This window comes from Sphaeramia orbicularis, chromosome 22 (genome assembly GCF_902148855.1).
Source record: "Sphaeramia orbicularis chromosome 22, fSphaOr1.1, whole genome shotgun sequence".
Taxonomy (NCBI): Eukaryota; Metazoa; Chordata; class Actinopteri; order Kurtiformes; family Apogonidae; genus Sphaeramia; species Sphaeramia orbicularis.
Window position 1 is genome coordinate 41,330,429 of NC_043978.1, and position 15,351 is coordinate 41,345,779.

At 38.6% G+C, this 15,351-nt stretch overlaps 1 protein-coding gene across 1 annotated transcript in view; it reads right to left on the minus strand.

Moving 5' to 3' along the window:
* The window catches only part of alk (ALK receptor tyrosine kinase), a 405,435-nt gene that overhangs the window by 40,867 nt on the left and 349,217 nt on the right, over window positions 1-15,351 (minus strand). Inside the window, exons 12-17 of the mRNA XM_030126874.1 lie at window positions 11,801-11,966; window positions 10,144-10,291; window positions 7,323-7,433; window positions 5,751-5,892; window positions 3,810-3,977; window positions 2,080-2,178 (exon numbers count right to left, since the gene is read on the minus strand). Of these exons, the coding sequence (XP_029982734.1) occupies window positions 2,080-2,178; window positions 3,810-3,977; window positions 5,751-5,892; window positions 7,323-7,433; window positions 10,144-10,291; window positions 11,801-11,966 (834 nt within the window). The remainder of the gene's footprint in view (window positions 1-2,079; window positions 2,179-3,809; window positions 3,978-5,750; window positions 5,893-7,322; window positions 7,434-10,143; window positions 10,292-11,800; window positions 11,967-15,351) is intronic.

Below are 15,351 nucleotides of genomic sequence, written 5' to 3' on the forward strand. Positions count from 1 at the left end.
GGTTAGTCATTCATTACCTAGTATTTTACCAGAGAATGGTTTCCTTATATGCTTTGAAAAATCAATTTTCTTTGTTATTCAGTAGAACCAGGAGGTGACTAATGTGCGTGTTCTATAATGTGCCTGTGAACTGTGGTGAAATGGCCCAGCATGCCAGTGTTTCCTGCAGATCAGCCCTGCGTTGAAGTGACCTGTGTTTATAGTGGATTGTATACAGGTATGTTACATTTCCATCAATAGAATTACCTTTTATAAAATTCCTTTTCTGGTCTTTAAATGCACACAGCAGGGCTTTTTAGTATCACATGCTGACTATATTTGAGCGCACAAACGTGGCTGTGCAGTTCAAGCTGCGACGGAAATTACAAGACTAACCAGTCGTGATTACCACTCCAGTCCAGAAATACACTTAATCTGACCTTTACTCAGAGGATTTCCTTTTAAGTAAGAAAATTACAGATATTACAACCGGGCATACTATTCAGCGTGTGTTATGATAATAATTCAGTTGCATTCTTTTCTTCCTCACTACTCAGATGTGACCAACATCGACCCGATTGTCAATGTGGACAGTTATCTTTAAGGATATATAATGCATAATCAAATCCATATTATAGTGTCTAACAGCAGTATGTGATCTTATTTACCCCATATTTCTCCTGACATTAGTTAGATTAGGTTCATTTTGTCGTAATATTATTTATTTAGTCAGACAAAGTGTAAGGTTTAAGAGTTTTGTTTCACCTTATCTCTGGAAAAAGAACAGTTCAAACCTATTAAGATTAAAATATGCAGTTTTCTGCTGCATGGACACGTCCACAATCATTTATACAAGTAGATAAATGTGTGCATGAAAGTCAATGTAAATATGTATGTTTACATATAGAATCTTTATTACTATTTGTGATATTGGAAAGTAGGATGGCCATGAAAAGCATTGATTTTTTTCACAAACTACTCCTCTGTTTTGTATTGCACTGGATAGTATATATTTATATGATGATATTCATGCAACTAAGATTCACAAATGACCTTTTTGGGGTTTTTTTTTGTTTTGTTTTTTTAATATTGACACCTTTTTTTTCTTTTTTCAAAAAAAAAAAAAAAAAAGCAAACAGTGTACTTTATATCAATGATGTCCTGTGTAATATGTTGTGAGACTGTTTTGAATAAAAAATTGAATAATTTGCTGTCCAGAGTGTCTTATATTATGAGCCTCTGTGATAACAGAGAATAATGTGTTTTAAAAACTGAATCAACTGTGCTCACAAAAACTGTTAGGTTTACTCCATTTTTTCCCCAAATATTCTTTTGATTTTTCCTGGATATTTCTAAGAAAATAATGAAAAACAACTCCTCTGTTACAAAAATATCATGAGACGAAGACAGTCGAGTATAGTGCAAAGAAAATATTATGTAAAAAAATAAAAAAAATAAAAAAATCATTTTCTGCAAAATCCAATTCAAAATAACAGCAGCTATTTTAATACTGGTAAACATTTCTACAGTAGTTCAGATTTTTGCTTATTTATTTATAAAATAGACTGAAAATTTAGTCTGTGAATGGTAGAGTACAAAAGATAAACAAACAATATTAAAACTTAACATTTATGAAAATAAAAAGTAAACAATTGAATGACTGTACATCCTTGGTGAGGTTGGAACCTGGATATTCTATTTCCTTTTCATTAATCTTCAGTGTGTTTATAAATGATCTACGTAAGTTTGAGTCTTATTTCTGTTTCTGGGTGACTCTATCCAGGGACTAAAAATGAAAAACAGCCATTGTTAACTGTGGTGCATTTACAACAATGTTTATTAATGCGCTCTGTCCCTGATGAATAAACCTATAAATAAAATAAAAATAAGATCTAGAAAAATAGGTGTGTCTCCAGCCACATCATAATGTTTATTTGCGCATTTTTTTTCCTAAAATGTCTCTACATTTATTGGGTTAATTGACATGATATTTGGTGCAGATGTCAGTTAACCCCTGACTATCTCTTAAGTGCTACCAGTGGGCCTAAGTTTCAGTCATCCAATAATAAATCTACTGACACCAGAATTCTTAAACATTACCTTTGAGAGGATAGAGGAATGGTTCCCCCTCTGGTCCGAGGAAGGATGTGCCGTCGTCTCCGTCATTTTTGGGGTTGTTATCCAAAGAGGTGTTTCCACCTACCACACAGGGTTAGATTTAGGTCAGAGATTTAGTAGAAGACTTTCTGTACATGAGAAAATACAACGTACAATATGTTCTGAAATTCATCAGAACAGTTTATAAGTATGATCTACACAAAGACATAATGAAAGGGTTCACATGAGGTAAGATATTGTCTTTTCGGTGAATTCTAATGTAAGTTATTTGCATTGTGTTCACCATCATGTTTGTTCTATTTCTATTTACATTTATCATTATTTATATTTACCTCATACTGTGCAGTCACTGTGGTAATGACCCAGTTTTCTACAAGAAATCAATAAAGAATGTCTCCTCGAAAACACATGGCACTTTATGACAATCACTCAAGGATATTCAAGCTGTCATGCTAGAGGAAGCAGAGCTGTTTAGTTTCAAGTGTGTAATACAAACATTCTGTTTTATTTTTTCCAATCCCTGATCTGTATAAACTGTGACATCATGTCACAAAAGCAGAATGCAAACAAGTACTTTTACTGCAGTGCTTCACTTGAATATTTCCATTCTCTGCAGCTTTATCATTGACCTTATATGCTTCCAATTTTCTCTTCTCTCTTCTGGATTGAGTATAATTAGTTTAGCACGATCATATGAGGGAGAGTGAAAAAGTTCTCAGACAAATGTCAAAGACAAAGATGGTGTCAAAGACAGCTCCAGCAATTCTATAAAGAAGGAATCTACCAATGGATCGCAAAAGTGTTTCGACTATAGTGGAGCTCATGTAGAAAAATTTTGTTATTTTAATAACTAAACTTTTTATTACATTTGTCTGAGAACTTTCTGACTTTCCCTCATCCTACATTTTTAACTAGTATTAATGACCACAAGTGAAATCTGGGAACTGAAGAGGTTAAACTGCAGAGTCATGTGCCCTCTTTAAGACCATAATTAGTGAAAACTCATCATGAAAAAGTTTGATGACCGTAAGGGAAAGTCTGGATTTTGTGTCTCAGAAAAATATCACTTAAACCCTGATCAGTCTGTGAAATTAATGGTCTCTTTATCTCTGAAAGTTGAAACTTTGTCATTTTTATTGCTTTTTACATGTTTTAGATCATTTAAATTTTTTTGTGTCATCTTACAGCATTTTCTCCTTGTCAGTCTTATATAACTGAATCCTCTCCTCTCTACTTAACATGGATTTGTTGAGGTCAGTATTTATAAACTCTTATGCAGAACACTTTTCTTCCAAATGTCATTTTATTATATACATTTCCCTCAACCCAATAAATAATGGCTCCATGACCCATTTTTGGGTCTGACACCTGAATTTGGGAAACACAGCTACAGATTAAACTACTAATGGTATGAGCTCAGCCTAAAACATTAGTATGTAGCAGTAAAATAAATCCAAAACCATCATATGAAATGGTAACAGGGACCATTTACTGGTAATAGTTTATGTGCATATCACAATGTATATCACAGTGTGGTTTCAGTGCTTTTACACAAGTAACCAATCCGAATATCACCCCATCACTTTAAGTTTATAACAGCTATGGCACTACAAAGTGTATAACTTGGGACGGACCTGGCATCCAGAGGCAAGGTATTTAATAAACTCCTACTGGATGTTCCAGAGGAAACCTTGAAAATCTCTTGGACTCACCTCTGTAGCCTCCGCCGCCGCCCCCAGACATACAGCCGCCCCCGCCGCCCCCAAAGCCGCCTCGTGTCTGCCAGAACTTTTGACAGGCCTGCCCTCCCTGGCCCCCCAGCACTAGCGGTCTTCCGCCCTGACTGACAGGAACACTGTCATTCCAGCCCCCACCTCCACCTGTCAACAACACAACATACATTAGATATGATATGATGGGTTGTGAATCAGCCTGTGTGTCCCAGAGAAAAGGGGTGACAGTGACCAAATTCTTAAACGGCATAAATATGGGGGAAAAATACTGCTAAAATGGAGAAATGCATGTAGTATGTTTCACTGATTGAAGTGTATTAACTCAGTACACATGGAGCCCTGTCCCACTTTAACCCTTTAACCCCTGAGACATTACTTCAATGAAACAGGTTTTGTTCAGTGGTTTGTTTTACTGTGTGTTTTAGGGTCAAAACAGGGTGGAATAACAGAAAAAGACAAAGAGAGGAATCGAAGTTTTAGAGGTTTAAGGTACTACATACAGCACTCAGAATGTACATCAATAAGAGATTTAGGATGTTGAACATGAACTGTGAACTGGAACACATTGAACCACAAGTATTTGAATTTTGTCCCTGTAGTTTTTGTTTTAGGACTTTTTTTTTTTTTTTCTAAATCAGTCCAGCTGCTTTTTGGCACCTAGTTGAACTCCAAAAAGCAGTTACACAGTCAAGACTGAGTAAAAACACAGTAAAAATAAATAAATAAAGGAAAATCATCACGACACTGTAAAAAACGGTAAAATCAAAAAATGACTAGGAAAATGGTGTAAAAAAAAAAAAAAAAAAAAAAAAAAAAAGAAGCCCAAACCGTGTATTTTTATAATGAGTCAGTCCCACTCACTGCGTTTTGTTTTGCCCCCCATTTCTCAGAGGGCGGGGGGTACACTGAGCATGCTCAGATGTCTATGGAAAGAACAAGGTCTATTCTATCAGCATGTTTTGAAATTTTTCCTACTGAGTAAACGGTTGAATTTTTATAAATATTTAAAATAAATCCTACATTCAGAATGCTCATCAGACACGCCACAGGTTAAAGGGTTAATGAAAACCCTTATTAGAGACATATGAAAAAAAAAAATTAAAAAAAGCAACCTATTAATCCTATAAAGACATCTGTTTACAAGAGATTAAAGTTACACCTAATGAAGTTCAAACTAATCCTTAAAATATTCCCAAATACACGCCAATTTAATTTTCCTTGTTCATTTTACCTCACCTCCTCTGAAGCCTGAGAGATACAAGCAAATAGAAAAAAAATTCACCACAGTACCAACAGAACCTTCCAGACATGCTGAATATTTCATTTTTCATTCACAGCATTTCCTCAAAAGTAAACCTTGGGCTTTGTGAAGATGTGTAAATCAATATCTTATGTTTTTTGGGATGTTCTTCAACACTGAGTGCATAAATAATGGATCTTGCACCGTGCATGGATGTAACACTACACTAGTGGAGCGAAGCATGTAGCTCTGCACTGAAGTGATGTGGGACAAAGTGCTTGATATGAATAATCATGAGTCGGGCCACGCTGTGTTTTGTTTGCACACAGAGGTGGAGTGTCTATGAAAGTTATGCATTAAGACAGAAATAAACACCTTCAGGATAAATGAATGTGTTTACAAGTTCAGGTAGACATGCAAATAAACACTTCCACTTGAGGGTATGTGCACACTTGGCTTGTTATTGTGTATGAATGCATAGAGGAACAGAACACACACAGCCTTTAGCATCTGAAACAATAACCTACATGCACTGAAGTCATTAAAGTTTACTCATCAGTCTGGGTCTACACTGTTGGACCCTAAAATATCTAAACTATACTGAACTGACTCAATTGTACTATATCACAATCTATCTGACAAAATGCACACTTCAGTGTAATGTGTAGTGAGTGGTGTACCTGCAGCGTTTGACCTCCCATTGCGACCTGGTTGGCTGAGGTCATAGTCCATCTGCTCCAGCTGGGTCTCTGATTGGCTGCTGTAGCCTCGTCCGCCTCCTCCAGCAGCGATGATGAGGGGAATGTACACTTGTTTGTCCACCTGGGTCATAGCGGTTCACAGTTATATTTACACAGTCATCTTCACTTGGAACTTTCAAAGAATATGTGGGATTACAGGGAGATTGACCTGCTGGTCAGTCAATGGGACACCAAAGACAAAAACCTATGTCCAAGGCTAATCCTCTGCTTCACTTCATCACCTATGACATGGCAGTAAAGCACCAAAATGCTCTCAGCAACATCAGCTCCTTAAACCAGGAGTGGGCACCTGATGTTACTGAGCCACATGTGACTCTTTAGCCTCATCTCCACCAGCTCCCCCCTGTGTCTTTGTCCACAAACATTTGGCTGTCTTTTTGTAATAATTAAAAAAAAAAAGCACTTAAATCAGTATGTAAGTACGATGTGAATCCCATGTTGTATTATGGTGCATAGCAGCCTAGTCACTACAGGCCCAAAATATTTTATTTATTTTCAACGTGGACTACTTTTTATTTGAAGGAAACGTGGGTTTTTGTGTTGCTACTCAATTCCTGAGTAAGGATACAGATGCCAGTGGAATTTTTCTGACAACAATCAGTTTCATGTTTTTGTTAGAAACAACAGAATAAAAAAAACCTCAGTAGTTTTCTTTCCTATGAAATTTAATAAATGCATCAAAACATTGTCGTATTCTGCAAATAATGCAGAAATAAAACAATGTTAGAACACAGAATTATATATATATAAAAAAAACAAACCGTGAAATTAGCATTTAAAGGGCTCAAACACAATTTCAGTGATCATAATAATAATATTTTGCATAATTTAGAAGAATCTCCTTATATTTCTGGCTCTCTACATGGCAAATGTTGATATTCCCTGGCTCAGATGGAAAACACACCACTCAGTATCCTAAATATCTTAGACTTTAATATGTAACTTAAAGATGCAATGTATAATTGTGTAGTATTTGCAAACCACAATGCTTTGTATCTTTAACAAACATAACCCTCTCGCAATCTAAGTGATTTGAAAAACCTATAGTGGTGGTTAAAAAAGGAAAAGCTGAAAGAAAAAAAAAGGAAAAGGAAAAGTATGCTAAATAGGCCTACACTTGAGCCAATGTTCAGTCTATTTGGTCTTGGCCACGGTAGAAAAACTGTGGCACACCACGGAAAAAGCACCCACGTCCCTCTACAGATATAAATAGATCAACTATGGTACCACAAGGATTGTAATTTTCAGGTGACTAATCACTAATTAAAACAGAATAATGATGATTACATTTAATTTCTCAATAGAGATCCCCTTGTAGAGTACATAATATACCAGACCTTTAAGGCAAAAGCAAAAAATATGCTACTTTCATAAAGGATGACACATGTACATGGTGTATAATGTAAAAAATGGGTCACTATAAAATAATATAGAGTCCCTATACATCAAGTGCAAAAGTACCAAGTCCCACAGTGTATTGTACTTCCTTACCTTGAACACATACGTTGCACCACCTCCTCCTCCTCCGCCTCCCTTCACTTGAGTTTTGTTCACCATAGGGCCGCTCTGTTCCTGGCATATCTTATTCAGCATGCCGTTGGACTGCAGGGAGGGAGAGGAATGTCAGTTCACAGAAGAAGTGCTTTCATGGATGTCAGTTGGGTTGGAGAAGGCTGAAAAATTACCACACTACAGGAGCTGTGGGTCTAACATTTTAGCATTATAATACTGAGTGAATTCAAGCACCGAGAAGCATGGACCAGTGTGCTTTCTGAAATACATTTCCAGCGTGGTTTGGGTTATTGCTGATTTCCTGTTTACCTTCAGTGCTTTACAAATATGTAAATCTGCATCACTGTTGAACAATAGCTCCTTGTTCAGTAATGAAATCCTGTCGGTGAGTAAAACAGACACCTAGAGTTGCTTTTTACACTGTTTGGAAGCAGTTTACATTGAATGCCACAGTATTTAAAAATAAAAACTCCCCATTTCTTGAGAATGATGTATAGATGCTTTTGCCACATGTCATTTTTGATTCAATTTCAAAGATTATTATTACTTTTAAATACTACAGATTTCATGCTACCAGCCCAGTTGATAGATTTATCAGCTTAGATTTATTTATTGTAAACAATCAGTCCATCAGCTCATTGTTGTTCCAAAGAAGTACAGCTTCTATGACAACAGAACTGGACATTTTGTTGGCAAATGTTGTTTGATGAGAAGAATCGGCCATGGTGGCGGTTGTGTGAATTGATGTGTCTGCCTTGTGTGTGCTATCATCCTGAACTGCCTGGAGCCAGTCCTACTCTGAGAGTGAGAGGGCATACGTTTACTCCTCTCACTCTGTCTGAACCTCACTCAAACACAAAACACACACTCATAGTCACTCATTGCTCCCTCGGCTGTCTCATTTTTCTGAGCCGAAACTCCGGCGGTCTAGAAGGGAGGAGTAGGCGGGACTTCAGTGGCAGTGATTGACAGGTAGAGGGGTAAAATGCAGTGCGTTCAAATGTTCTGAGGGGAGTCTTCCCCACTTTTTCTGCCTCTCAGCCTGTTCTGTCATTGCCACTTCTCACTTTAAACTTGACTTTGCGTCAGAGAAAAAAGGAACAACAGAGTGTGTGTGAGCGCTTAACCGTTTGTGTGTGCATGGCAGAACACACATGCAAACGCAGAGTATTTGTCAGGACAAGGGGGTATGGTTTCCTCGCCGGAGGGAAATCGAAGTGTGAGAAAACACGGTTCTACATCACAAATCACTTTCATAGTGGCCCTATGGAGAGCCAGTGTCTCCCTCTGTCAGAACTGGGAGCAACTAAGAAGAACCTTAAATGACTTCAGTCCAACTTTGAAGCAGCCAAATCCCTCTCTGCTGTCTGTGTGAACACTTTAAGACTCTCTGTGTTAAAAACTAATAACCAGATGACAGTGTTCAGGACCCCTGCGTTCTCAGTCACACATCCCCTCCTGAAAACAAACACCGCACCACAGGTGGCTGTTCAGCCTGATAACACACTGTGACCACTGTAAAATATGAAGATGGCTAATGGTATAATTCACCCATTACAACAGTTATTTTCCTCCATTTACACTTCACTTTAATACTTCTTTGACATGAGTTCTTCATTTTAAACATGCTTTGGCTTGCTCTCTGGATTTTAATATATTTTATGCTGTAATTATTTTGAATGCTTTATTTAAAGAAACACACATCAAAATATAAGTCATTATAATTAACATCAATTCAAATGTATTGCTCTTTAAGTCCCCATACTGACTTAGAAAAACATGGCTCATCAAATTGGGCTCAATTTCTTACAGCAAAAGATACAACAGTTTTTGACATTAATGGCTTTTTAATATTTAGTGTGACAATGAAACTATCTATTAAGGGCAAAGAAATATGTTCCATTTCGATGCATTATCCTACTAAACATGTACCATAGAGGCATAAAATGCCAATATAGTAGAGTGACTCGACCATCCTTAACATTTTGTCCAACCTAATTCAGATTAGTAATAATTTCCTCCTCTATCCAGGGTTGATGAGTGCTAAACTTCAGCATATAACCATTTTCAGCAGCGGGACAGGCCTTAAACGTTTAAATTGTGGATGATGGATGGTTTCATTGGCGACTAGAAGGATTGGGAGGTTTTAGTCTCAGTGCTGCGAACTGTGAGGGGAAACATGCTGCGCTGCTGCCAGTGAAGAAACTCCAGAGCATAATGGATGACAGCCACCTCTGGCAAAACAACACAAGTAAGCTTAAGACAGACAACGGGAAAATCCACTGTGAGCGTCAATGGCGGATTAAACAGTTATTGGTAGCCATAAAACATTACCATTTAAAGCGTGGGTTACCAGAGAGAGGCATGGATCCCCAGGGGGTCCGAGGAGGCAGTTTCATGGGGTCTCGCTATTTATTTTATTTTCAGATATCCCATTTGAATAATGCGTCAGAGTGATGATTCTTTATTTAAACTTCACTTTCACAGCTATAATCGCACTGTGTAGGCAGTGGTATAACTCAGTTCAGTTTATTAGCAGCTGTAAGTCCAACATTGGAGTCATTTAGAGGAAAAGAAACACTCTGAATAACAGTGGGTCCATAAACAAGAATTATGTTTGGACCCCTGGTTCAAAAAGCTGCAGCATCCACAACTATTTTACGTCAGATTCATAGACTGCGTTTCTATTATAGTGATTAACTGTGTGAGTTTATCTAACGTTTATGACACATTAGAGACTGTGGCTTCCCATATGCTATGATTTAGTAACCACATGATGATTGTGAACAACAGGACTCACATTGGGGCAGGCGTCCTCTCCTTGTTGTCCCACCAGGATGTACAATAACTCGCCCCTCTTCAGTAAGAAGTCTCCTGTGATGTAGACGCCGTATGATCTGCTCATAGCCAATACGCTGCGACCACCAGCTGCACCATAGGCTGTGATTCTGGGGTTCAACACACAGAATACAAAACATGCAAAGTAAAATCATTAGTGGGCTAATTATCTTAATGATACAGAAAATGGAAAGCTTGATGATTCTTTCAGTGTGTTTCATTTGGTTCTGAGATGTTTCCAGGAGAATAAACATGAGAATTTCACCCAGCAGCAACAGAACAGTTACTGTATTGTACATTCTACACTATACAGTTAGTGTTTATTAAAAATAACCTGAGGCTGATAAACAATCTTCGTGTCTTCCTCCTGCAATTTCATTAAGCAACAAATAAAGTTAATTTACCAACACTAACACACTTTCACCCAGGGTATTTTTTAAGTAAAACTATTTGACTTTGCATAGCACATTATTCTGAAGCAAATATGCACATGGATGCACAAGTGCTCAAAGAAACCATCGGGAAAACACACACCTTTGTAACAAAAGACACTAATTTCAAAGCTCTAGTTTTCTTGCCAGGAAAAAAACAACTTGATTGGTTTTTGGGAGCTCTTCGATATTTCTCCTCCCTGGTGGTCGAGCTTGGTGAGAAGAGAGAGAACGCTGCCCGGTGCTTAGTAGCTACCTCAGCTGTTTGCCTAATGACTTTTGGGAAATGCAGAGCGCATATTCATCTCTGTTGCCGTCTGTCAGCTTCATTTATAGAGTATGCCAGCTAAACCAGGCCACATCTAGACCACAGTTCTAGAGTTCTTGTGGAAATGGAAGGTGTTTTTCTGAATCTCTGGGACTTGGTATGAAGACAACGTTGTTCATAACACTGTTAGTCAGGTATTTTCGGACTCAAGGGTTTTGGCTGAGCTTAGTGGTATATGTGCCATTGTGTGCTTGTTGGTTTCAGTCTTAATGTGGGAGGCTACCATAGCAGCTTTCAGAGATGTTTTTGTTTAAGCCGCCCTAGTCAAATCCAAGTTAAACAGCTCAGGTTGTCATGAATGCCCACAGGAAGAATATTGATCTCTGCACACGGCAATGAAGACTGAAGCATTAATCCTGTTGCAATACACATTGTGAGGTCAAGGCGGTAACGCTGACTGTTGAAGTGTTATGAAGCCTTAAAGGCCACCAAAAGAGACAGGGGCGTGGGTGTTTTTTTGGATTGTGGCGTCAGGTACAGTGTGAATCATGTTATATAGCTGCCATTACTCCAGCCTCTGCTCGCTCCTGCAAGAATCTGATAGTGAAATTTCTCGGTTTGCTTGTGGAAGATGGATGCACTGCAGATCCACAGAGGACTGGAGGTGGGCGAGAGGAGTGTGTGTAGTTGAAAAACATGTGAGTGTTCTGATGCAAGACGAAAGAGGGGCTAAGTGTGCATTGTTTAGTGTGTAAGTGTGCCGGTCCCCAAGTTAATGCAACACAGAGTGAGCAGCAAAAGCGAGACTACAGAAACAGATAAAAGTGTTCCAGAGTGGTAGCTGTGTACAAATTTGTAGCAGAATAGTTAAGTGAAATGTTTATGTCCTCTGAGGCTTTATACTCTGGCAGCAGTCCTACCTGTATGTTCCAGTTTCTGGGACTTGCCACATCTGAATGCCTTTGAAGGGCCCTCGGGTGCCGACTGTCACATTGACGTTGCTGTTCCTGTAGGAGTTGCTGCACTGGGTGGGAGTTGGGCCTTCAGGGCCCACAGCCCCACAGGTATGAAAAATCCATTTTTTGGCTGCACAATAATAAAAAGAGGAAAAAAAATAACATTTAGCTCCTCACAGCCCACACAGAGCTGTAGAGGAACACGTTCTGATTTCAATCACAAATGCACTTAAAGCAAACTTAAAGATGATGGAGAGACTCACTGCACACCAACGACTCATTACAGTTCTATTTGTCTCACATTCATTCCACTTCAGCATTCCCCACAGCTCCACTTAAAAACGAGTAAAACCCAAACACACAGATATGAAGCGACTTATCACATATTGTGAAGTCGAGTTCCAAAATGGAAGCTACTCATATAAGATGCTGCTATCATCATCTTCACAAGTGCAGCAGGGGACGTAGTGACAGGATCACAGGTGACAAACATTTCTCCTCATTTTCTATGTAATCCCATGCGTCGGTGTTAATTGGAGTTCTTTTCACTGTAATTATCACAAGATTAGTCTTGTCAGATGGACGTGGAAGGACTTAACGCTGCAGTACTAAATCCTCATTTAAGGCTTGTGAACACAGAGTGGTGAGGAAGACACCAGAGACTGAAGCCCCTCTTTCTTTTGCTTGTGGTCTCCCTGCCCAGCTGTGAATACTCCGGGACTGTTTATCATTCATTTCAGAGCAGAGCTGATTTGTGGTAATCTGACACTAACTAAAGCCAAAGTCATAGCACTTTACATGATGACTTTTGCTCGCCAGTGAATTTGCACTAGTCATTGTAGGAATAGTGCACAGAGTAGGTCAGACTAGGACTGACAGCAGACTGATTAGATTATAACAGGAAGCAGAAAAGAGAAAGAATTGACAGTATGAGAACGTCTCAGGAGTGTGACTTCTAATAATTCCATCAACACCGCACCTATTTGTGCAGTTGCCTGCTGCGTTGTGCCCATTAAAGCACATCAATTCCAGCATTCACAGGGATCTCTTGCCAAAAGTCTGTTGATGGAAGAAAAAGAACTGCAGGATCTTGATATTTTTAGCCTGTGCCTGTGCGGACCTTTAACAACAAAAATGAAAATATATGCCATTTTGTTATTAATTAGTTTCACTTGAGTTATCACAAGATATTGAGCTTCCACAGAAAAAAGAGGAAATATGTTTTCAAGATGTCATCATGTTGGAAAAAAAAAAAAAGGAAGCTCATTTCTGTCCCTGTCAGTCCAAATGATGACTAGCATTTCACAGCTGAAACTTGGATGAGCTGAATATCATCTTATTTGTCAGTCTGATATGTCAGGATTGGTTCAGTTCAAGGGCACCTGGCATGTGATCCAACGTTAGTCCTTCATACTGAGCTTCTCCCTGTCTCTCTGTGAACCCCTCATATTCTTTTTGTTTTTACCAGCTGAGACCATTTGTTACTTTTAGAAACACTCGAACACTATGGAAACAGAACATTTTGGAGATGAACCTGGGCTTAGCAATGCTCTCCTACTGTAATATAAATAAATAAATAAATCAATCAATCAAATTAAAAGAAACTGTTGTGGGGGTACTGGAGTTCTGTCTGGCCTCCATCCAGAAAGAGTAAATTGATCCCTCAAGTCAGTATTTTCAACACCCAACAAGGTAAAAAAAAAAGAGTTAAGACTGCGGGGAATAGATCCATCACTGGAGCAGAAAAGCCTCCAAAGCCAGATAGTGCTTTAGACGTAAATCTCACTGTACTTAATGTGTTACAACAAGATGCCAATCAGTGAAGGATGGACATGCTAAAGAGAACAGTGGAAGAAGAAAAGAAAGAATGTAATTTAGCATTTTCTTATTTGTAAGGTAAAATTGTGCTTATTTGATCTAAATGAGATTCTAATAACATACAAGAGGTTGAGCTCGACAATTTGACATTAGTGTGGCTGCTGTTGAAGATACATACCCAAATTGTAGGTTTGATTTATTTCTCCAAACTCTCTTGGGTGCTGTTGGTTTCACACCTCAGCCCACTTGATTTATTTGTTAGTCTATCAATATGATTGAATTCTTATGCACATACGCGTGCACACACACACACACACACACACGCATGCACACATATCCTCGAGCACACCACCTAACACACCTAATGAACCATTCTGTGATCTAGCCTTGGCAGAACAAACAAAAACAAGACGTGGTCTTACAGATGATGGCCCTTCAAACCTGCAACACACACAGCCATGCACATAGTCTGCACAAACCCTCTTGGCGAGACTCAGACACTGTCTTGCTACTGTATGAAACTCCTATTCTTTGAACTTTTGCCACCGGTGCTATGCCACCATCATAACAAATACAGGCCTCCATCAAAGCAAGGGGCGACGCTGTAATATGGTGTCAACAGTGAGGAATTGTAGCAGACAAGTCGAATATGAGAGAGAAAAAGAGCCCAACAGTCAATGAGAGGAGTCTCACTTCTCAGAAAAAATATCTCTAATTGGAAAGCAGTTCTGACAGCAATGGTCTGGCAGTCTTTACTTTGACTGACGGTTATTTCTTGAACCAGTCCGAAACAAGTAATAGTGTTTCAGCACCCAGTTAGTCCTAGTAGTTATAAATTGCCAGAAGGCCAGAATAAATCATTTTGGTTTGTTTAAAAAAATTATAAAATATGAGTACCTAAGCTAGTTGTTGATTGAGACAGATAGTAAAATAAATAGATGGGATGATTTAAAGTCTAATTACATGATGGCATTTGTTGGTTTTGTCTTATTAAAGTAGTTTTATCTGTTTCAAGTGAGAAAATCATATGTGTGGGAGGTTTAAAAGTACCGATATCTTCTTCAATCCCTCTTAAAGAAATAAATTTTGCTTTGTCAAAACATTTTTTTTCATTGCTAACACTGATTCAACTACAGTGATTCCTAGATGTGACAGATATGTCAGTCAGTGCTGCTTGGTTAAGAAAAAAAAATTCACTAACACATTGAAGCTGCAGATAAACAATATGTAGGCACCTCATTTCATTACGGCGCTTTCTTTTATTAGAGTGGATCCTCTTTAACCAGTGACAGTTGTCCTCCATGGGCAGACCATTAGAAAGATGGATCAAGGTTGGCACGCCATGAACGGATTTGAATGCTAAGTACAAAGCTTATGGAGCACCCGAGTCCAATTAATTACAAAAGCCTCTTTTGCGTGGCACTGCTCGTTATCAGTTTCATATCTGTCTTAGTGACTAATGTTCCCCCTCCAAAACCCAAAGTAACAACAACTAGCTAACTGATTGCTGCAGGGCAGTGTTTATGTACAAGTAAACAACAAAGAAGAGACTCACATCTCTGCTGTGCTGCTAATTAGTGAGCATGCAATGTCCAAAGCACCTCTCCGCATGCATGGAGCGTTCAGGGAACGACATCTGCCGTCAGTTACTTTCAAGAGCCAATCGAATTGCCTCAATCACCATCCCTTCTGTCTTT